Source organism: Xenopus laevis, chromosome 4L (assembly GCF_017654675.1).
Source record: "Xenopus laevis strain J_2021 chromosome 4L, Xenopus_laevis_v10.1, whole genome shotgun sequence".
Lineage (NCBI taxonomy): Eukaryota > Metazoa > Chordata > Amphibia > Anura > Pipidae > Xenopus > Xenopus laevis.
The window spans coordinates 116144594-116169879 of NC_054377.1; the positions used below are offsets into that span (position 1 = coordinate 116144594).

At 37.0% G+C, this 25286-nt stretch overlaps 1 protein-coding gene across 2 annotated transcripts in view; it reads left to right on the forward strand.

Moving 5' to 3' along the window:
• Positions 1-25286, forward strand: part of kifap3.L (kinesin-associated protein 3 L homeolog) — a 76874-nt gene that overhangs the window by 3797 nt on the left and 47791 nt on the right. The window contains exons 2-10 of one of the 2 annotated variants that reach the window (XM_018256721.2): positions 891-1022; positions 2046-2200; positions 6575-6633; positions 8170-8311; positions 9453-9552; positions 11540-11664; positions 14673-14771; positions 16697-16875; positions 23531-23693. In XM_018256721.2, the coding sequence (XP_018112210.1) occupies positions 891-1022; positions 2046-2200; positions 6575-6633; positions 8170-8311; positions 9453-9552; positions 11540-11664; positions 14673-14771; positions 16697-16875; positions 23531-23693 (1154 nt within the window). 2 annotated transcript variants of the gene reach the window in all.

The window sequence follows — 25286 nt, forward strand, 5'->3', positions numbered from 1 at the left end:
GCTGCTTTTGTTTATTGTAGGGAATACCTGTGTTATCTTTCATGTGATGTCTCTGTCCAGACTACCTTCAATGAAATATTCTATTTACTGCTTGGGGGAATTGAGTTGGGGAGCAACACAACCATAAAAAATGCTCTTGCGCAAAATAAGTGCTGTGCTATTTAGTAGTCCGGCACCTGTTTTTTATACAACCAAAAGTTGCCTCCAAGCTAGGAATTGCTCATGAGCCACTGGTTGGAAACCATTGCTCTTTAGTGTCATATTCATATAGATCTAGGAAAACTTGTCTCCAAACCAAGAATTCAAAAATAAGCACCTGTTTTGAGGCCTCTTAGATCAACAGCCAGCGGGTTTTGAGCAACATGTTGCTCACAAGCCACTGCTTGAGGATCATTGGTCTACAGTCCAAGAAGTTTGGAGACACAGAGACAGCTTTTAGGGTGTTTAGATCAAAGTACTTTTTGTTAAGATCCATGTGATATTTGACCAATGTTAGCACCCATAGTCATAATATAATACGGTTATTAGTATTATTAGCTGCAAATCACCTGTTAAATACAGTATATCTTTTAAAACAGTTAAATGAAGTGATTTGTGTTACATACTAAATCTAAACCTGTGTATTTTAGGAAATAAAGCCAGTGACTGGTTCACTGTTCCTGTGGTATTTGTGGCAACAACAGACATTGATCCTGTTTTCCTTGCAGCATTTATTATTTATCATTAATCAGCTACACTTTACAGGCCACAAACACCCAGTGCCAGAAGCATTACATACATATATGGGAAATCCTGGTGAAACCCAGTGAAAAAGGAATAGAGTACTATAGCATATTACACTAATGCTGTCTGGAATATTCATTAAATACTACATTTGTTTTTCTTCCCAGGAAAGTAAAAGAGGGTAACATAGATGTCCATCCAACTGAAAAAGCACTTGTTGTTCACTATGAAGTGGAAGCCACAATTCTTGGAGAACGGGGAGATACCATGCTTGGGGAACGTAAAGAGTGTCAAAAAATGTAAGTTGCATTTTTTTTGCTCCAGCTTATATGCCATGCCATGTCTTTGGTTAACTGCAGCAAGTTGTATTATTTGTGCGGTAAGCAGCAGGCATCCTCCAGTCACAGGGAGGAGAGAGGGGCAGGAGTAACCAAATCAACGTATCAGTCAATTATTACAGGTGTGGGATCTATTATCTAGAATGCTTTGGACCTGTGGCTTTCCGGATAAGGGGTCTTTCCATAAATTGGATCTACCTTTAGTCTACTAAAAAAAAATAATTTTAACATTAAAGGAGAAGGAAAGGCTAAAAGTAAGTAAGCTTTATCAGAAAGGTCTATATAAACACACCAGTAAACCCCCAGATTAATGCTGCACGGGGTCCTCTGTCAAAAGAATCACCACATTTCTTTCCTTCTATTGTGTACACATGGGCTTCTGTATCAGACTTCCTGTTTTCAGCTGAAACCTCCAGGGCAGGGCTTGAGCATGCTCAGTTTGCTACTCTCCCCCTCCCTCCTCCCATCCCTGCTGTAATCTGAGCTCAGAGCTGTAAGTGAGCAGGGAGAGACTCAAGCAGGAAGTGAAGTCACACCAAGGTTATATGGCAGCTTCTATCCTAAACAAACAGACAGTGTCTAGAGATGGTTACTCAGGTATGGTAAAGCATTCTGCAGAATAAATATAGCATTCTAGCTTGCACTATTGTGGCTAATATGTTGGCAATAAACTGTCTTGGAGCTTTCCTTCTCCTTTAATTAAGGATTGTTTTGCCTCCAATAAGAATTAATTATATCTTAGTTGTGAGCAAGTACAATGTATTGTTTTAATATTACAGAGAAAAAGGAAATCAATTTTAAAAATTTTAATTATTTGATTAAAATCGAGTCTATGGGAGATGGCCTTACTGTAATTTCGAGCTTTATAGCTAACAGGTTTCCAGATAACTGATCCCATACCTGTATTATCACTTATTTATAAAGCCAAAGTTCTGTTAATGCTTGAAACACAGGCAGCAACTTGATGTTTTTCTATTCATTCAGCATTCGTCTGAAAAGCCTCAATGCCAATACAGATATTTCCTCTCTTGCTCGGAAAGTAGTGGATGAATGTAAACTTATTCACCCATCGAAACTTGCGGAAGTGGAGCAGCTGCTTTATTACCTCCAGAACCGTAGGGATGGATTGCCAAGTAAAGGTAAAATCTACAAAACTGCCTTGATATTTTTTGACACTTTTGTCCCAGTTTGCATAAACTGTTGTAGTATAGAGTCTGCCTGGGTGATTTGTTGGATGGTTTGTTCATTAAAGGAGAACTAAAGAAGCTCCCCATAACCCTCCCCTCTCCCTACCCCTCCCCGCACTGTGCTTTAGTTAAAAAAAAAAAATCCCTTTAAAAAATGTGACCCTTAAAAGCAGAGCAGCGCAGCAGAGCTCCAGTGCTCCATCACCCACCCCTTTGTATTCTTTCAGAACTCAACGCCGATTTGCGCATGCGCAGTTCAAGCCAATTCCTGACTTGGCCCAACTGCGTCCTGGTGACTAAATGTTGTTGGCAATTGGGTAGTCGGGAACTTTCAAAACAAACTTATCCGCACTCATTGGGGAAGATTTATCAAAGAGTGAAGTTAGAGATCTCCACAGTCTGCAGAGTGAAATACCGCCTCTTTCCATTCATTTCTATGGGATTTTTAAAGGCGTATTTATCAAATGGTGAACTTTCACTATCACCCTTTAAAAATCCCATTGAAATGAGTGGAGAGAGGCGGTATTTCACTCTGTGGACTGTGGATATCTCTAAATTCACTCTTTGATAAATATACCCCATTGACTTGTAACTCTGCAACTGCTGCACAGCCCAATTCACGGTGAAAAAATCCACATGCAATAGAATTGAGGCAAATACATTGACATTTCATCATCATCATCATTTATTTATATAGCGCTGTCAAGATACGCAGTGCTTTACTGCAGTTACAGCAAACAGGGGATAAATGGTGGATAAAAAACAAGGATTACAGAGTACAATAGGGTTAGAAGGACCTAGAGATTAGAGTTTACAAACTAAAATGTTAGGGTACAATTGAGACATTAGGATTATATAAACACTTTGTCATTTTTTATACAGCAATGATTAATTAAGGTACATCGAATAAGCCTCTTTAAACAGATGGGTCTTTAAGGAGCGCTTGAAAGTTTGGAAAGAAGGAGAAAGTCTGACAGCTCGAGGCAGAGAGTTCCAGAGAAAAGCAGAAGCCCGAGAGAAGTCTTGTAGACGAGAATGGGCAGAAGTGATCAGAGGAGAAGTGAGGCGAAGATCAGAAGCAGAGCGTAGGTTTCGTGAAGGAGTGTATTTGGAGATTAGAGATGAAATATAGGGAGGGGTTTCATTATTAAGGGCCTTGAATGTGAGTGTAAGTAATTTGAATTTGATTCTAGAAGAGATTGGGAGCCAGTGAAGGGACATGCATATGGTAGTAGCTGATGTTGAACGGCGAGCTAGATGAATGAGTCCAGCAGCCGCGTTTAGAACAGATTGGAGTTGTGAAAAGTGACTTGTTGGAATACCTGTGAGGAGTAAGTTGCAGTAATCAAGGCGGGAGATGATGAGAGACTGAATCAGTGTTTTCAATAGGGAATTGCATCCCTTCCAAAATATTCATCTTCTGTGACATCCAAACTTCAGAATTGGGACAGGCATTCTGTACAAACTGTAGTGAGGGTTGAATTTGTCAGCATGAGCTAGAATGGACAGCCAAGACAATACAGCTTTGTATTTTAAATGTTTTTCTTTTTTTAAAATCAATAATGGAGTCAGTTGGCCATTAAAGACCTGATGCATTTGTTAACACTACCTACTGATATGTATTAAAATATTAAGCATATTTTTTGCTTCCCTGCATGCTATTTGCTATACTAATAAACTGTATGGACTTTTATTCTTGCATTTTTTTAAATCAACAAAAAAACCCCACAGCTTTCAGCTCTGTATGCTGTAGGTAGTACATGTAATAATGTCTCAGCGACTATAAAACCAGTATTCTTTAGTTCACGTCTCACGGGCAAACCATAGATTCATTATGTTCTTTACAATGCTATTATTGGTTATTGTGTTTTGGGGTATTATCTGAAAGGATTTCACCTATGAATTTGAAGTCCAGGTGGTCTGGTTTTATTCTCTATCTGGAGCTTACGAGTAAGCTATTTGAAGTGCTTTTAAAATTGTAATAGATGCAGCCTGCATTGTGTTCAAAATAATAATAATGTAAGTATTTGCTAGCCTTTCAGTTTTTTTATTGAATGCTTGGCAAAAATAAAGACTCCTCGGTCTTTTCTTTAAGCTTTTAATAACAATAACAGTAAAAAAAAAAAAGGTTTAATATTAACCGAGAGCACTAATGCTTCCCAAAGAGCTGCTTCAATAGAATTCCCATTTTTTATTAATGTATTGTCATTTAATGCCTCCTAGTTAAAACCAGCTGGGAAACGCTCACAGGTTTAAATATTTTGCTGAATAACTAGTATTTTTTTTTTATGTGATATTTCTAAATTCCTATGTTTGTGTGTTCTTCCCCCCGAAGTGCAAAGTATTTCTCGGTTAAACCCGTGCTTTGTTTTCAAGGCTGTTTTTACCACTTCGCACGAGCTTAATGTAAGCCAGTGTTTCATTTCCTGCTCAGTATCATCCAGTCCAGCGGGTGACGATGCTCTGACTTAGTTGCTGCTATAAAGCCAACACTGGGAAAGAACACTAACATTTTTGTAAGATGAGTTGAAGAAAAAATACTGTGATGAAATGTCATCCTGCTTTTGGTTAGCTTTAAGCGAAACGGTGATATTTTATTAAATGTTTTCATGGCAGTTTAAATGTCATTGACACGGTTTGAAATAATGTTCGGGACAAAAAGGAAAGGCCAACTAAATGTCTTACAGGAACACAGAAAATGTTGATTAGAGTTAAGGAACCAATATAATATCCTAATGCAGAAGCAAGTTGAGGAATTATGGTTCGGTGCCTTTGGGGCGGATTGAAGGGTTCCCATAGCATTGTGACTGAAGCCACTGCTATACACAGGGATTAAATGTGTCTGTGGTTTTTAGACCTTTTTATGATTGTAACTGTTTCGAAACAGCTGTGCTGCCCATCTTTTTTCAAGTAGTGGGAACTACGGGAATTGTTTGTGGACCAAAATACAGTAAAAGTATGTGAAATCAGTTGAGCCCGTGGGCAGAATGAGACCCATAAAATGACTTTGTGATGCATAAAATAGCCCTGGGATGTCCTGTGATGACTTGCATATAATGTGTGTGTTGTCAATGATTTAAGTTAACTTAAAGGGATACAGTCGTGATTTTTATTTCTAAATGCCACTGTTCACACTGCAAATAATTCACTCTTCCATATAAAATGTTATTCCTGAACCAACAAGTGTATTTTTTAGGTGTAATATTGGTGTATAGGCAGCCATCTCATGTCATCGTGCCTAATCCTGTGCTTTCAGAAAGAGCCAGCACTTCATGATGGAACTACTTTCAGATGGGCTATTGTTTCTCCTGCTCATTGTAACTGAAGGAGTCACAGTGGGACTTGGATTTTTACTATTGAGAGCTGTTCTCATGTCTTACCAGGGAGCTGTTATTTTGGGTCAGGGAGCTGTTATCTGGTTACCTTCCCATTGTTCTATAGATAGGCTGCTGGGGGGAAAGGGAGGTGTACACACAGGCTGAAAGCTCTAACTGTTGTCAGCCTGCACATATTTGCAGATCTGCTCAATGCTCCATAATTTGAATGCGACCAGCCTATGTGCACTCACACACAGTGGAGCTGAAGCAGAGATCAACCTGGAGATGCCTCCTTTCGTGTATTTGGGCTGACCTCGGCTTCAGCTGCGTTGTGTGTGAGTACACACAGGCTGATTGGATTCAAATCCATGGAGCAGGTGCACTGAGCAGATCTACTTCTCTCAGTCTGCAAAAATATGCAGGCTGACGACAGCCAGAGCCTTCAGCCCAACTTGCAGTGCAGCAGTAAAGAGTGACTGACATTTATCAGTGCATAAGTCACATAACTGAGGGCACCTGGGAAACTGACATGTCTAGCCCCATGTCAGATCAAAATTAAATATAAAAATATCTGTTTGCTCTTTTGAAAAAAATGATTTCAGTGCAGGTCTGCTGGAGCAGAACTATTAACTTATGCATTTTGGAAAAAAACATGTTTTCCCATGACAGAACCCCTTTAAAGGTGAACCTCCTCTTTAACTAGACATTATGTGTAATTAATTCTGTGTAATTATTTTCTGCATTTTTAATTTTCTACACATAAAGGAGAGTAGGTATAGGTTCATTCTATTAATACAATAGTAGATGTGACTACTAAATGGAGACGTCTATAGAGAATGCCCCAGCTGAGATAGAAATATGGCAGTATATTAAATGATTATAAGATGAAAGCTGCTATAGTTTTGCGGGTTTAAGTTGACTTTGAATTTACTCACATTTGCCACATGCCCATCCAGATACTGCTTATGTATGCTTCTCCATAATATACTTTTGCAAATTCTTATAGCAGAAAAGAAGGAGAAGAAAATGAACAAGCCAAAAGACCCGCCACCGTTTGAAGGAATGGAGGTAAGAAAATATGATTGAAGAAATTTAGACTAATAAGGTGAAACCCATGTCTACATAGTTGCACCAAATAGAATAATCGGATGTATGTCCGCTATTATTTAGTTTTAAGGAAACCTCACCATCAAACATGGTAAGATTTGGGGGGTCCATACAGTTTGTTGTATTGATATTTTTCTGAAATTTAGCAGGGTGACTTTTATTTATAGAATTCTTCATTTACACAGTGCTTATTCATGTCAGTCTCTGCCCCAATGGAGCTTGCAAACTAAGGCCAATGTCAGACTAGTCTTAAATGCATACTTTAGCATTTCTGTGTCAATATCTGCTCTGTGTGTTCAGTAAAGCCAGGGTCAGACGATGGCAGATCTCCTCCTGCATTTTTTGCCCCGCAGCACTTTCGCACTAGTCTGCCTGCACCCGGAAGCATTGTTTCCACTCTGATGCAGAGTCTAATAGACGCTCCCGAACTTGCCAGTTAACACATGTAGGAGGTGAGAGAAGCAGTGGTTCATCTTTTTTTCTGGTTTATACACACCAATAGAGAAAACGATCCATCTACCATTGACCTAAGTTTACTCGCACACGCACTTTGCTCAGATTCATTAGAATTCAGTTAACATGTCTGTGTTTTTGGAAATTGGAAGTGTTTAGGATGTGGAACCCAGGGTTCTTAAATAAAACCTGGAAACATACCGACTACTTGATATAGCACTCAGGTTAGAAACACAGTCAGCAAGGCAGCAGTACTAAACCACAAAGGGAGCTTGAACAAAAGTATATGTAGCCAAACCTGGATTTGTAGTGAGACCACAAAGGCCTGGACCTAGGGCAACAAATTTTTAGTGGTGGCATGCCGCCCAGCCGCATCCTAAGGAGCACTGGGGACTCCCTAATGCTCGCGTGCTTGACTGCGTGATCTCATGCACGGAGGAGGAGTTGCATGCAGTTTATCTTCAGTGCTAGGACCCTGTGGCAGCAGGGGGAGGCGTGCATGTGCGAACGCCCGGCTCTCGGACCATGCAGCCTCGGGGCGCCGGCATAAAAAAAAAGCAAATTTTTGGGTTAAATACTCATATTTTTCAGGTTATTATTTTTCAAGTTTTATCATGAATCCTGAAATATTCCATCTAAAACCATGTGTAAGTCAACGGCAGAGGTTTCTTGAACCATTTAAAAATAGATTTATTTAAATTAGATTTTTTCGGTGGTTTGTGCTCAAAAACTCGATTAATTCAAGCAATTTGAGTTTTTTTTCTCCAAAAAATGAATTTGAATATTTGGGTTTCTCACTCCGATTATACCGATTCAAGTTTTTTTACAATCAAGTGTTTTCATAAATAAGAAAACATTCATGTTGTGAGTTTATTCGAGGTATAAAAAACCTCACAAACTCGACCTTTGATAAATAACAAACCTTAAAATGCACCTATTGATCTACTCTTTGAGGATCAGAGGTTGCTTTAGTCATTTTTCATGAATCAAGTATAGTTTAGATGCTTTGTTCTGTTCTCTTACCAGAATTTTCTGTATTTTCAGATCGACGAAATCGCTAATATTAATGACATGGATGAGTACATTGAATTGCTTTATGAGAACATCGCTGATAAAGTCCGTGGATCAGCTCTAATTTTGCAGCTTGCTCGAAACCCAGACAATTTGGAAGAATTACTTCTTAATGGTAACATTTGGTTTTTTATTTGCAAGTAAATGGCTAGCTGTGTGAATTTGGCATTCTGCAAGCCAATGATTTTTGTGGTTGAGATTATTAGTTGGAGTGATTGCTCACGTAAATACTCAGATCTGAATGAAAGCAAAAGCACCTAGAGACTGCATCCCCTGACTTCTACTGAAGTGTAATGCCATTACTGAGAATGTAGTGCTTCATTTATCTTCATTTATATTTTTCCATTACACAGTCATCAAGCTAATCCTGATGGAGTTGCTACAGTGCTTTTATTATGCACCATTGCATTTACTTTGGCGTTAACTGTGCCTTTTCACTACATTCTCACATTTCATGCCCCATAGTGTAAATCACTTGTTTTTGTTTTTATGGAAGCCCTTCAAAAGTAATAGACTACTAGACCAAAATTGCCATTGCCAAAGGATTAGTTCAGCTTATATTATGTTATAGAATAACATCTTCTTAGCAACTTTTTAATTGGTGGTCTTTGTTGTTGTAGAATTATTTCCTCTGCTGCCTACAGCTTGACGTTCACTGATCCCCAACAAAATTACTTACTTAGTGAGGCTAAAGTTGTATTATTACTTCCTAATAATTATCTCCTAGTTGTCTGTCTTTCAAACTGTTGGGTAAATGCTACCCTAGCAACCAGATAACAGCTAAAATTCCAAACTGGAGAGTTGCTGAACCAAAAAATAGAAATTAAAGACCAGTTGTAAATTGTCTTAGACTATCACTGTCTATATTATGTTATACATTCATTTTAAAGTGAAGTACCCCTTTAATAGTATTGTTGTATCTTTAAATCTCTTTGAATCCTAATGATTTTTGCATTGAGAGAAGAGTTAAAAGGAGAAATCAGGGTGTTATGTGGTTCTTTCAAGCACACTGTGAACTGCAGACATTATAAGCGCTGGGGCAGCAAAGTTCCATACCACAAGCTATCACTCAACAGTTTTTAAAGTATATGAAGTGAAATCTATAACTGAACTTGTTTTTTCGCACACCCCATAAATATGGATACCAACTTTCTTTGCATTGCTGACAGGAGTGGAAAACGATAAACTCTAAATATAACAGAAACCTCACACAGGTTTAGAGCTTTTCTATCTTGTCTTTCTGTTTGTCCCTACAGAAACTGCTCTTGGTGCATTAGCCAGAGTCCTTAGAGAAGACTGGAAACAAAGCGTCGAACTGGCAACTAATATCATTTATATATTCTTCTGCTTCTCCAGGTAATAAAAAATGTGTTGCACAATCCATTAATCGCTATCCAGGCAGACAGTTATTCTTTTTTTGTAAAAAAATAGAGCACTTCGCTTCACTGTTAATGTGCTGTGCAAAAATAGACACAGAGTGAAAAGTAGGAAAGCTTGATAGAATTAAAGATAAAGAAGCACAATAAATGGGGAGTGATGATACTGGGGTGCAGAATGAGGAATGAAAGGGAAGAGAACTGGAATGGAGCTAAAGCTAAATGGTGACTGGGGGAAAAGCAGGGTGCCATATAGAGTCTATAATAGTCTATAATTTAGTAAGTTATTTTGTCTATAATAAATGCTTGGCTGCCACAGTGTGTTATGAAATGATTGGGGACCACTGTGTAATATGTAATGTGGGTAGTAGGGATGCACCGAATCCACTATTTTGGATTCGGCCAAACCCCCGAATCCTTCTCGAAAGGTTCGGCCGAATACCAATCCGAATCCAAATTTGCATATGCAAATTAGGGGTGGGAAGAGGAAAACATTTTTGACTTCCTTGTTTTGTGACAAAAAGTCATGTGATTTCCCTCCCAGCCCCTAATTTGCATATGCTATTAGGATTCGGTTCGGCCGGGCATAAGGATTCGGCGGAATCCTGCTGAAAAAGGCCGAATCCTGGCCGAATCCCGAACCGAATCCTGGATTCGGTGTATCCCTAGTGGGTAGCATAGTGTGTTTGTCATAAAATGCTGGTACACCTAGTGCTTCTTTACTCCTAATGGTGTCATTTCAACCATGTAACATGGGGTGTGGTTGATTGGAAGTGATGTTTTGGGGGTGTGTCTACAAAGTGGACTTGGCCAAAATGTTTGATGGCATGAATCATGTCCTCCTTTTTTTATGGTGGGAGGTGGCCCAAAGCACTGCTCTCCTAGAGCCCCTTTTTAACTTTATCCAGCTTTCTAGGAGCCCCATACATAACTATTCATATTGACTTCATCAAGTAATGCAAAATCTGCTAGTAACATAGTCAGCTTACATTTGTATTGCCTCAGGTTTCCTCACCCAACTGCTGCAGTTTTTGTAACGTTTTAGATATTTTCTATTATATTTGATTTGAGTGAGAACATCACTCTCACCAACCCATGAAAAAAATCTGGTCATGTTTAGCAAAAATCTGTTTGTCTTTGTCAAGTGTTATTCTTGGCACTCATCACTTTACACTGCAGTCTTGTAGTACATGACCCCAAATATCCTAATCATTTGGATTTCTCACTTATGACTGTTGTTCTTGCCTGTGTGATTCTGTCCATCAAAAGATGAAAAGATTCAAAAAGATGTTTAGTAACGCAGTTTATTAAGCTTGTTGCATACAGGGAATGGTATAATTCACAAAATATTAAAATTAATTCCAACTGTAATCCAGGCAATAACATAGATTTTGTACAAACTGATGTCCATGTAAAATAGAGCCCCTCTTCTAAAGGTATATTCAAATAAAACTCAGCTGTCAAGATCTTTCATGTGAAAATGGAAACGAGCCCTAAGTTGCTACTGCATTTATTGTTGAATTTTCCAAATGCACTTCCATAGATGTATCAGATAACAAAGTTGAACTTTGATGTGAGTCAGAACCAAAAAGATTTACCTTTTAGAGGCACGTTAACTACTCATGCACAAAAGTTATGTCACTGTTTGGAAAAATTTTCAGAGTATAGGAATAGTACATACTTTTAGTCCAGATTTATAGAATTGTATTTATCAATAGGTGAAAGTTAAGAATTCGCCTTTTGATAAATACAGTTCTAAAAATCCCATAGCAATGAATTGAACTTGGGTAAATTTTAATTTATTAAGTTTTAAACTCACAAACTCATACTTTTCACGAATGGGTATGGTGTTATGTTTTTACGCACATATTTACCAATATATATTTTATAATGCATGCATGTATGAATAGGTCATTTATTTAATTTGTTGCAAACATATCAACAATGTAGAGTTGTTTCTTCTTTAGTTTTTCACAATTTCATGGGTTAATCACACACTACAAGATTGGAGCACTTTGCATGAATATAATCGATCATGAGCTAAAACGGCATGACCTCTGGCAGGAGGAGTTATCCAAGAAGAAAAGAGCCGATATCCTTTTAAAGTGTTTTACTTTGCCACAGTCCATGTCCAGGGAACTGTTTTGAAAAACAACTGCAATGGTTCTCTCATCGTTCAAATAACATTGCTACCTCCAAGAATAGCCAGTTGATGGATTGACTGTTGATATAGGTTTCTGGTGTCTGCTGAAAATATACTGCAACTGCCCATATAGCGCTAAATAGGTGTTACCCAGAGCCTATAGTTATGTTTCATGTATATGTTCCTAAAAGGGGGTAATTTACCTTTTTGTGGGGCAAGGCCTAGTGCAGTATTTACACCTACAGATGGTCAAGAGAAAAGGTCCTTGTGCTAAGTGGAAATGTTCAATCTGATTGCTGTGATCAGATGTGCAAGGGCACCTTGCCTTAGCAGACATTAAGCATAGGCCTCCTTATGCCCCTTCGCTCAAAGATGCTCCACATTGCATGTCAGTAATGACACACAAATACGAGGCATGCATACTGATGCCAATGGGCTGGCCATCCACCTATTGTTTCTTACGTATGTAGCACAAGTGGCACCAGCCTGTGCTACATGATCCATACTGGAGATGCAAAGATTTGCCTTTGATGGTGGTGGATGCAAAAAAGCATGGTGTGTTGGGTTTGAAAAAACCTGGCACTTTCCACCCATTTAGTAATTGAGCCCTAAAATGTATTCCATGAATTGTTGATGTACAGCTCTCAGCATGGGGATCTCTGCCTGATTTGGCCCATAAGCCCAATTTCCACTGGAACAAATGGGCTGATGGGCCCATATTGATCATATTGTGCAGTGGGCCCATGGACACCTGAATGAGAACCAACCGGATATATATCAGTCACATATTGGTCTGGCAGGCCCTCCTGAGAGCCCCATACATGGGATGATAAACTGGTGACTCTGTTAGTTGGAGATGAAAAGATATCCCCTTAATTAATTCTGTTATATTTTTATTTAAATAAACGAATTATTTTCCAATATGTTAGGATTAACTGCAAATTTTAAATATTAATTTAAACAAAGTATGGCATAAATTCAAAACAAAACTTTCCAAAAAGTGCTTAGATATTACAACCCTTAGGTTTGTAAAGTGCTAGTGCGGAAGTAAGTTTAATAAGTTAAATTAGTTTTATAGACATAAAGTGACTGAGTGCTCAAAAATTGATTTAATATTTTCAGACTATCATAATCCTAATAAAGTGATTTAGTGCATAGGACAATTGATAGTTGAAACCTAAAATTGACCGAAATTGAACTGGTGACTCTGTGTGAAGAGACTTATTTGGCAGCTATTATCAGCCCATACAGTATATGGCCAGATTTAGTTAGATATGTACCAGGATATAGGTTTCCTCATTCATGTACAAAGTTGGCTATCATGTTTAAAGCAGTAAAGTTGAACACTTTTTTCCAAAACCATGTATCTTTACACTACAGTAAAATAGTATTTATATAAAAATTAACACTTTCAATTCTAGTGACAATATCCTTTTTAGGGGGATTAATACTCAAGGCAAAGAAAAAAACATAGCAAAAGTTTTTGAGTCTTTTGGGCAGTGAAGTTCCAACTTACAGCGAGTCCTTATCAAGGGCTCTCCCGGGCCCGTAGGAAATTCAAATATAGGTAAAAAGGAATCGCTGTATTTCCTGACAAAGCAAAGGAAAAGGGGAACAAAAACAGATATGCGTAATATGGTGCAGTATTTTCTACTATTTTTTGTATAAATGCACCTTTAACTGTGCGTGATTAAACGTGTATAATAGTGCAAACAATGTGTGACAAAATTTAAACACTTCGATTGTGCGACTGTGTATCTATTTTATATATATATATATACACCACTGTTTGTTTATACATTAGTGTAAAAAATGATATAAGTGACTTAAAAAATTTTTTTTACCAGTGAAAAAATAAAATAAAATAAAACAACAAAATTTTTTTAAAAATAATAATGTGTAAAAATACCCTTGTCTCACAGACACCTCTTATAGTTAATATATTAACAAATTAATTCTAAAGACACCAAATGGTAGCAAGCATAGAAAGTTTTGGTTTAATTGCTTAATTAGCTTCTTTTCGCCTATTGGCGAAACGCGTTGAGCGGAGACAGATCGTTTGGAGCTGCAGCGCAAGACTGAGATGCTCAGAGCAGAGTAAAGGACGCTACGGTTTCATTTGAAAAGCGGACTTCACAGATTTTACTTGCGATTTTAAAAGAGGCGTTTGTGAGTGTATTTTATATTTTTATTAAACAGCTTTTTTAAACGATACTGCACATGCCGCTCTATTTTCTGCCCAGCTAGAAGGTTGCCAGATGATTATTGGAAGGACACGGCCTGTTCTCTCAAAAGCGCAGATTCACTCACGTCTGTGAGTATAATATACCACCAGATCAGCACTGGGTGAAGATTTCATTTAAAAGAAGCTAATTAAGCAATTAAACCAAAACTTTCTATGCTTGCTACCATTTGGTGTCTTTAGAATTAATTTGTTAATATATTAACTATAAGAGGTGTCTGTGAGACAAGGGTATTTTTACACATTATTATTTTTAAAAATTTTTTGTTGTTTTATTTTATTTTATTTTTTCACTGGTAAAAAAATTTTTTTAAGTCACTTATATCATTTTTTACACTAATGTATAAACAAACAGTGGTGTATATATATATATATAAAATAGATACACAGTCGCACAATCGAAGTGTTTTAATTTTGTCACACATTGTTTGCACTATTATACACGTTTAATCACGCACAGTTAAAGGTGCATTTATACAAAAAATAGTAGAAAATACTGCACCATATTACGCATATCTGTTTTTTGTTCCCCTTTTCCTTTGCTTTGTCAGGAAATACAGCGATTCCTTTTTACCTATATTTGAAAGAAAAAAACATGTACAGATATGCGTATTACTTGCACATATTTCATGTATACTAAGGAAAATCTTACGGGCATCTAATAGTGATTGCATTACCCTTTTAACGGTCAAACTCATCCTTGACTCTGATCCACTTGATGATGATGCAGATAATCAAAATATGAAAAAAGAATATGAAAAAACCTATAAAAAATACCAGGGGTTGCTTGTCAAACAGGAACAGCTATTACGTGGTAAGTTTGACTTGTTGGATTTTTCTTTTTTATAATCATTTTAAATTACGTTCTCCTTATATTGAAGTTAAGTGAAAAGTCATTATAGATATTTTTGTTGTATTAAACTGGTACAAATGAAGCTTGGTTTCACGTGTTAGTTCACTCCTTCAGTCACTCTTTACTGCTGTACTGCAAATTTGAGTAATATCACCCCCCCCCAGCAGCCTAACAACAAAACAATGGAAAGGTAACCAGATAGCAGATCTCTAACACAAGATAACAGCAACCTGGTAGATCTAAGAACAGCACTCAATAGTAAAAATCCAGGTCCCACTGAGATACCTTCAGTTATATTGAGTAGGAGAAACAACAGCCTATCATGAAGGAAGTTCCATAGTGCAGCACTGGCTCTTTCTGAAAGCCCATGACCAGGCAAAATCACCTGAGATGGCTGCCTACACACCAATATTACAACTAAAAAGTACACTTGTTGGTTCAGGAGTGAAAATTTATATTGTAGAGTGAATTATTTGCAGTGTCAACAGTGTAATCTAGAAATAAAAACTACACCATAAAAATAATGACAGAACCCCTTTAATGGGAAACAATCAATAGTGTCTGTTTTTATTAAAAGTGATTCAGTGTTGAATATACATCTTGGTTAATTAATTCATGTGACTATCAATATGTGCATATCAATAACCAGTGGATGCTAAACAAAAATTACCCTTCATTGATAAGATTTTGTAACTGAATCATGTACCCTGTCTTTTGGAATGGAGATCTTCAAAACACGAAATTGCTGTGTTCCCCAAAAACCAAACTTTTCAAGGAATAACACAAAGTTTATACAGTGTAGTATTTTACTGCTTTGAGTTCAGACTTAAAACCTAAACTACAAAGGCAGAGGAGAGGCTAAATTGTTGCTGGACTTTCGGGGGAGACCATAATTCTGGGACTCAAATTTATTTTTGGAATGTGAGTCTGATACCTGTATGCCAGATTTGTTTGTACCAAGCAGCTTAAATTTAGCTGCCACTAATGATGTTGAATTGGTAGTTGACCTGCTGAATGTTTTATGATTGTCTTCCTTTGGATAATTTTGCATTGAAAAAATAATTACGTGTGTAAAAAAAAAATTGCTGTTGACAAGTCAAACTTTTAGGGGGTTATTTATTAAAGCCTGACTGCTTAAAACTCAAAAAATTCGAGTTTTAAAAAAAAACTATAAAATGTGAATTTTTAGTGGGAAAAAAAAACTAAATTTTTTCAAGATTGATTATACCCTGAGGCTGCAAAAAGTCAGAATCCGAAAATACTCCATGTTCAATCTGTCGAGGTCCCGTAGAAGTAAGTAGCAGAGGTCCTATTTGCAATTTGAAGATATTATTGTCTGCGTTGAGTTTTGTACGATAATCCAAAATTTTGGGCTTTTCCAGCGATTTCAAGAAAAATTTCCGATTTTTCTCGCAACAATCTGAAAAAATTGCAGTTCTTCTCAATCCAAATTTTTCAAGTTTTTTTATTGATAAATAAGGGGAAATCTTGGATTCTAGTTTGGGTCTGACTTTTTTTTTATTAAAAAAAATCAGAACAATTCAGATTTTGATAACCCCCTGAATCAGGTAAGGTATATTTTATCCTAAATGCTTGGGGCCTGGAATTTTCTGGAATTTGGATATCTATACCTTAAGTTTGTTTAAAAAATATTTTAAGCATTAAATAAACCTTTATAAGGTATGGTTTTATTATTACAGAAAAACAGAAATAACTTTTAAAAATTAGAAAAGTATTTAATTAAAAGAGGGTCTATGAGAGCTGGCCGTTCCTTAATTGGGAGTCTTCTGGATAGTGGGTTTTCAGATAACTGATCTTGTATATGTCTAGGCATGTAGAGGCAGTTTTTATTGTTTTCTTTTGTTTAAACATCTGCTCATCTTTAGTTGCCTTGTATCTTCTGCTGAATCTTGCTGAAGACACCCGCACAGAACTGAAGATGAGGAATAAGAATATCGTCCACATGTTAGTAAAAGCACTGGACCGGGACAACTTTGAACTTCTCATACTTGTGGTGTCATTTCTGAAGAAGCTCAGCATCTTTTTGGAAAACAAGAATGATATGGTGAGTAGGAGGAGTGTAGCTGCTGTGAGCTTATTACAGTATCAATAGAGAAGAAAGCCTGTGTGCCGTGGATTTCTTCTCTATTGATTCTATTGTGAGGTGGCCGAACCTCTACCACTGAGCACCAGACTTCGCATTTTACACTGGGTGTGCGAGAGCCAGCTTTGTTCTTATTACAGTATCCACACACCTGATCCAGAGGAACGTTCTCACATTGTGACATTTGGGAGGCAAGATACAACAGAAAGGCTTCTAGAATGTCTCAATTACTGGTGTTAGTTTGAAGCATCCTATTGGCTGGTTTTGGGAAAGGTGGATGTTAATGCATTATGCTTTCTATAGACTTTCATCAAAGTTCTTTGTTAAGAAAACAGTAGTTTCAATGCATCACACTACTAAAGGGAAATATATCCATTTTTTGACATGAGATCATTCAGTTGGACTCATGTAAAAAGGTACATAAACACCAGACTCCCAAGAATATAGATTTTTTTTTATTTACACACTCAAGAGTCTCTCTTTTTGACCCGTGCAAACCGTTACCCAGCCTTCCTTACCCTCACTTTGTCATGCAACCCCTCTCTTTTAGCTTGTTTCATTGTGAAGTGATGGATTCTGGGACTTGAAGCCTAGGATAGTAGTTGTTCATTAGTATCTTGCATATCCTTAACAAATACAAAGATAACCGCTAAAAAAAAAAAAATAGGGATAGTGCCCTCTAACAATTGGGGAAAAAAAAACAATAACAAAAAACTGGAAGTAATAGTTTCTTTAATGTTCATCCTGTTCTATAGTGTGTCGGGGGAAGCAGTACTACAGGATATGAGCTTTGACAGGTGGGGGAATCCATAGCTTCCCTCAGACTAGCAGTGTTAGCATCTCTTTAAAGTGGACCTCTCATCCAGACACAAAAATCTGTATAATAAAAGTCCTTTTCAAATTAAACATCAAATCCAATTTCTATTTTTTATTGAAGCATTCATAGCTGTTGTAAACTCATTTAAACATCTCAGCTGTCAATTAGGCATAGAGGTGGGGCAGACAATTACTTTCACTTTCCATTCAGCACTTTCTAGATGTCACTGCTCTCCCCACATTCCCCCGTTCTCTTTACCATTTAAATCTGTAGCCAGTGCATGGGGACGGACATCAGGTCCCCCATTCTGGTGCACAAACAAGATTCTGATATGATACAAGGCTTTTCTTAATAACAGTGTGCACAAAATGGCCGCTGCCTGCTTTCTATAATTTTGAAATCCCAGACTGAAGGAAACAAGATTCAAATAGTGTAATTAAAGTTCATTTTGCTTGACGTATGTGATAAAATAGGGTTTTAAAAACATTTTTTGGGTGAGGGGTCCCCTTTAATTACAGCAGAAACTAGATTGTGTTTATTTCTCTATTTTTATTTTCTTATTTTTATTGCATGTGCAATATATATCAAAGCTCATATATACATTAATATGTATCTATAATATATTTGTCTAGTGTACTGTTACAAAGCTAATATATAAATCTTTGTGTGATATACAGTAAATGTTCAGTAATCTATCTTGGGGATGCTGACTTAGATCTGGAATTGTATAATGTTACATCACATAAAAGTAGTAACCTCATCCAACACCTTCGTGTTTTTCATCCTCGCCTCTGTAGAACTGTGCCAGCGAATTACATTAGACAGGAATAAAGTCAAAAAGTTTAATCAGTCATGTAGGAGGATTCATTACTAAAGAAAAACTCCGTACTGAAGCTTTGCCAGTTAGTTATCACATGTCTTCTTTCCTGGCCACTAGTGAGCATGTGATTGGGATCTCAGATTTGCTTAATCCTTGAATTACAGCCATTTGACCTTACAGTGATTGATATTATTATACTTCTTATGAACTGTGCAATCCCTTAAAGGAGAAGCAAATACAAAAAGTTTAAAAAATGTAGATATATATGTATATATATATATATATATATATATATATAAAGATACACACACAAAAAAGTGTTCCCCTGGCCGTTAAAGGAGAAGCAAACCGAAAAGTTAAAAAGCTCTACCCCCTACCCTACATAGACCTCCTCCCCCCAGCCTAAGTGTTCCCCTGGGCAAATGCCCCTAAATCTTTACTTACCCCTCTGTGCAGATTCTGTCCAGCGGCGTTTGTGGGCGCTATCTTCTTTCTCTTCGGTAATCTTCAGAATGAGACCGGCGCATGCGCAGTTGGAACAATTTTCTGTTTAGCGACAACTGCACATGCGTCGAAACTCACTAAAATTGCCGAAATGCCGGTCTCACTCTGAAGATTACCAAATTGGCTGAAGATGGTGCCCGTGAACTCCGATGCCTGAATCTGCACCGAGGGGTAAGTAAAAAGTTAGGGGCATTTTCCCAGGGTAACACTTAGGCTGGGGGGAGGAGGGAGGGGGGTCTATGTAGGGTAGGGTTTTTTTTTTAACTTTTGGGTCTGCTTCTCCTTTAACGGCACAATAAATTATGTGTGTGTGTGTATATATATATATATATATATGTGTGTATATATATATATATATATATATATATATATATATATGCATAGCCCTGGGCTTCAGTTCCCTATCAGGTCAGACTAGCTGCTGATTGGTTCCTATCCTAGAGCACAGTGTGTGGAGTGCTGCCGGCTCCCCAGCACAGCCTGGAAAAGAAGGCAGCAGGAAATGGAACATATGGGCAGGATCAGTAGGGGTTTTCTAGAAATTTTCAATAAATCAACCCAAAACACTACTTTTTTAAGCACATTCACATGCACTGGCACATTCTTGTTTTTCACATCATATGTCTCCTTTAGACATGCACGTAAATATAAGGCAGTTATTTAAAAGACAAAAAAAAACCTGCTCAGTCACACAGAGGGAGCTGGAGCAGTTATTTTTCATAGTAGCACGCGGTTGTATTTGTACACCCGAAAGGCTGGACATTACTTAATGTGAAGAGCTCCCTCTCCATGACCAAACAGTATTAGTGCAGAGGTTTAACATGAAGATAAAAGCACCATACTCCTGTAGTAGTTGGAGGGTGCTACTCTGAATAAAGTAAAAGGCAGAAGCTGGGGAGAAGAGCCTTCTTGTCGTTTGCTGGCCCACAAACCTGCACCCATAGTGGTCAGATGACTTGTGTCTGAAGCCTTGTCTGCCTGCCCCTAATTTTATCCCTACTGTAGACTGTCATTATAAAAAGTTTTAGGTGAGAAATTCTCAAAATGTAAATGTAAATGAAAAGAAGAGCAAACATGCATTCTCCCCAAATTTGTCCCTAACTAGCCTTCAGGATGGTCCCCTAAACCAAGTCACTCAGCTCTACAGTTTGGGAACCGCTGCTCTATGGTTATCTATTTGCACAGTACTTAATGTTCTTGTCCTTTGCTGGAAATGTGCGCGCTAAGTACATTCTGTGTAGAAATTAATGAAGACTAGGTCAGAAGAGGACAAATCTTAGCATGTCACTTGACCTGGCATGAAATTCCAGGATATCTTCATGTCCCCAGTTGCATGTAAAGTTTGAGGCAGAGGCTTCATATTCAGCAAGTACACCAATAAAATCTTCATCTGGTAATGATGGTTTTATTAGTCCCCAATAAAATACTCTTAAACTCAAATGTTCTGCTTAGCGCAGGTGTTCTTCTAAATGACTCATTGCTGAAACTGTGCCCGGTCGTACCTTTGCCTGGTTGTCTTCCTTTGTTATTCCATATGCAAGTCTGTCAGGCACAGCAACATCATCAAATTATCATTGCATATATTGTCTATCTATAGCATTCTGTCATATAAATGTATTCATGGTATAGGCAAGACACTTAAAAAGCTCTTTAAGTATCATTATGACACACATTATAATACATTTAACACAAAGCTAGGACTGAGTAAGTCTGAGACAACTACAGGTATGGGACTGGTTATCAATAATGCTCGGGACCTGGGATTTTCCGGATAAGTGATCTTTCCGTAATTTGGATCTTCATACCTTGCCTATTAGCAAATGATGTTAACATTAAATAAACCCAATAGGCTGGTTTTGCTTCCAATAAGGATTAATTATATCTTAGTTTGGATCAAGTACAAGGTACTGTTTTATTATTACAGAGAAAAAGGAAATCATTTTTAAACATTTGGATTATTTGTATAAAATGGAGTCTATAGGAGATGGACTTTCGGTAAATTGGAGCTTTCTGGATAATGGGTTTCTGGATAACTGATCCTATACCTGTACAATAATTTTCAGTGTAGTGCATCAGCACAATTTGCAGTTAAATCCAGTGTGTGGATAAAGGCTTTTTCGAGAATGACTCATACATCACAAAATTGTGATACTTTCTTGGGCTTGATTGCTTTCCATTCACCTTTATTTGATATACAGTAAGTCTGCGCAAGAGATTTTATTAGCATTGCTATAATTTCTATTGCTTTAAGTGAAGTATTCTTACATACCTGGTAAGTGTTTGTACAGGTATAGTTCCTTTTATCCAGAAAGCTGGGACCTGGGGTTTGCCAGTTAAGAGGTTTTTCTGTAATTTCGATCTCCATACCTTAAATATACTAAAAAAAACATGTAAACATTAAATAAACCCAAAAGGAATGTATTTCCTCCAATAATGATTGATATCTTAGTTAGGATCAAGTACTGGTATGGAATTCGTTAACTGGAAATCCTTATCCAGAAAGCTCCGAATTACGGAAAGCCCATCTCTCATAGACTCAGTTTTATCAAAATAATCCAAAATTTAATACAAATTTTAAAAATTGATTTCCTTTTTCTCTGTAATAATAAAACAGTACCTTGTACCTGGTCCAATCTAAGATATAATTAATCCTTATTGGAAGTAACACCAGCCTATTGGGTTTATTTCATGTTTAAAAGATCTTCTATTAGACTTAAGGTATCAAGTACCAAATTACAGAAAGATCCATTATCCAGAAAGCCCCAGGTCCCGAGCATTCTGGATAACAGGTCATACCTGTACAAGGCACTGTTTTATATTTTTTCAAGAAAAGGAAATCATTTTTAAAAATCAGAATTCTTTGATTAAAATGGAATCAATGGGACATGACCCTGTAATTCTGAGCTTTCTAGATAGCTGGTTTCCAGATAACAGACCCCATACCCGTATTCCATGTTTTTCTTTTCTTTTTGCTGTAACTCGTTAACTTTTCTTGTTTAATTGTTATTTCTCTTATTACTGTTCATGGTGGTAAGCAATTTAATATTTGTCGGCATCATAGATAATGGCTCAGTTCAGTGTACTAATAAAAACTGGGTTAATACCGTAGATAGCCTGTGCAAAATAAAAAAATGTTTCTGATATAGTTAGTTAGCCAAAAATGCAATGTATAAAGTCTGCAGTGACTGGATGTCTAACATAACAGAAGCAGAACACTGCTTTTCAGCTCTCTAACTCCGAGTTAGTCAGTGGGGATTATTTATCAACAGTGGGCAAATTTGCCCATGGGCAGTAACCCATGGCAACCAATCAAATTGCTGCATTCAAAAAGCTGGCTTCAAAAAGCTAATCACTGATTGGTTGCTATAGGTAACTGCCCATGGGCAAATTTGCCCAGTGTTGATAAATGAGCCCCAGTGACTTGAAGGAGGGCCACAGAGGATATAACTGTTCAATGAGTTTGCAATTGATCCTCAGCATTCAGCTCAGATTCCAAAGCAACAGTTATGACCCATGTGCCTCCCCCCCTCAAGTCACTGATTGGCTACTGCCTGGTAACCAATCAGTGAGAACCAAGAGAGCGGCAAAGCAGGAAGTAGTGTTCTGGCTATTATGTTAGACATCCAGTCACTAAAGCCTTTATACATTACATTTTTGGCTAACTAACTATATCACAAACATTTTTTATTTTGCACATACTATCTCTTTACCCAGTTTTTATGTTTACCCTGAAGAATTCCTTTAAATGTTTGGGGTATTTCTAACAGTGTAATGGCTGCTTTGTAAGATTACACAAATATATTTTCATTCTAATTTAAAAAAAATCTAGAATGCCTTATGTAACTTGTTGGACTGTGAGGTATGTGTCTGTGACCATATATCCCCAGTTTAGAACATAAGGGGATAGATATACTTTGGATTCATAGCATAGGTAAGCTTTGGCACTTGGCCCATTATAAATCCTGCTGTCATTCTTTACACTATATATATATATATATATATATATATATATATATATATATATATATATATATATATATATATATATATATATATATATATATATATATATATATATATATATATATCTTTGCTTGCTTCAGTGTCTGATCTGCATACTCGTTGTGATGCACGCCAAAACAAAACATATCCCGTTCCATTGCACACCAGAAAGGAATTATATATTATATTGTATTTTTTTCCCTTTACTTTTACTCTATCAATGACAACAGATTGAGAGCTGTGAACCATAAACTTGTGGGTGCATGATATTAAAGCAGTAAATACTGCTGGAAACAATAGAAAACAGTTCTGCCAAAATTCCACTGTCATCCCCTTGGAATCTTGTAATTGCTTTCTGGAGGTTTTATTCAATAAGTTGCATTTCACTGTACTCTGATGTGTTTTCATTTTATGGTACTACTCAGTGCTGACCTTAAGGCAAAATGTGTTTGATATGCTTTTGCTTGCCCCAGGCTGAAATGGATATCATTGAAAAACTGTCCAAACTGGTGCCATGTGAACATGAAGACCTGCTCAACATATCCTTGCGGCTTCTACTCAACCTCTCCTTTGACACCGGCCTGAGAAACAAGATGGTGCAGGTTGGACTTCTCCCCAAGCTCACGGTTCTTTTAGGTACAGTCATGGCTTTAATTTATGGTTATACAAAACATGAAAGGGAAAACTTCACCTTGCTTGAAAATTTGAGTTATTTTGTATTAATTCCTTTAAATAGTTATTTAAATATAAGTAAGATCTAAGAATTATAAGAGTCAAGATATATATAGCCAAGATGACTACATTAAAGGGATGGTGCACCTTCAAGATAACTTTTAGTATGTTTAAGCATTAGGGATGCATGGAATCCAGTATGTGGTTTTAGAATTCTGCATTTTTAAGCAGAATCCAAGTGCCTGGCCACACAAACAAGGACGTAAGAACATTTTTAACCGGATGCTGCACATGCTGTTCTTTTTGTTGCCCCTTTTGATCCTAATTTGCATATGTAAATTAGGGTTCTGATTTGGTCTTCTACTAAAGCTTTCACAAAGAATTCGGGATTCAGCCAAATCCAAAAATAGTTGATTTGCTGCAATGCTGTATAATAGAATGACCATTTCTTAGCAGCCTTTCAATTGATCCTTATTTTTTATAGTTTGCCTTCTCCTTCCTTTTCAACTTTCAAATGGGGGTCATTGGCCCCAGTAGCCCAAAAACTGTTGCTCTGTGAGGCTACAATGTTACTGTTATTTTTATTAATTATTTTTCTATTCAGGTCATCTCCTATTTATATTCCAGTTTTGTGTTCAAACCATTGCCAGTTTGGAGCCTAGCAACCATATAGCTTCTGAAGAGCAACTGAACAAAGCACTAAATAATTGAAAAAACACAAATAATGCAAAAAGAAAAATAATTGCAAATTGTCTCAAAATGTCACTCTTTACGTCATACTAAAAGTTAATTTAAAGGTGAACAACCTCATTAGTGCAAGAACCAAAAACATTTTGATAAGGGCAAATGCAGCCGTAAAAATGGAATTATAAAGAAAAATTAAGGAGTTATTAAGATAAAATAAAGTAGATGGAAGGAGACAGAAATAAAAATACAACACTGGAAAACAAAAACCCAAGCACAAGCCCGACCCAGGTATTAGTCCCAGTGGTCTGCAGCTTGAAGACAGGAAATGACTTAGATATGTACACCAGCCAATTGAATAGATTAGCCACTGATTACTGACAGGTGGAAATAATCATTATCAGCTGTTACAACAAGAAGCCTGGGTGGATTATAGAAACAAAATCCTTGATAGATAAGTGCTCTAGAGGCTCATAGGAAACCCTGCCAATCAGAAAAAAAGACACTGAGACTCCAGCTGGAGATTAACATACTTTGTATAGTACCCAAGGGAAGACCTGCAATAGGTAGTTGAAGGCTCAATCGACTGTCTTCTCCAAATTCACCCACACAATTTTTGTAAGATTTTATTATTCACTTATTAAAGTCAAACTTTCCATTTATAATCTATTGCGATGCTGCTACTATCTATAGGATTATAATTTAATAACATTGAGTGTTACTCACTTCCAACGAGCAATTGATCATTATCAATGTGCATATTGGTGGGGTAGAAGGAATTGTAATAAATGCATACCGTGCCTATATAATGGCATATATAATTGATATAATGGCATCCACAGTTGTGCTCTGTGTACCTACAATAACACCATG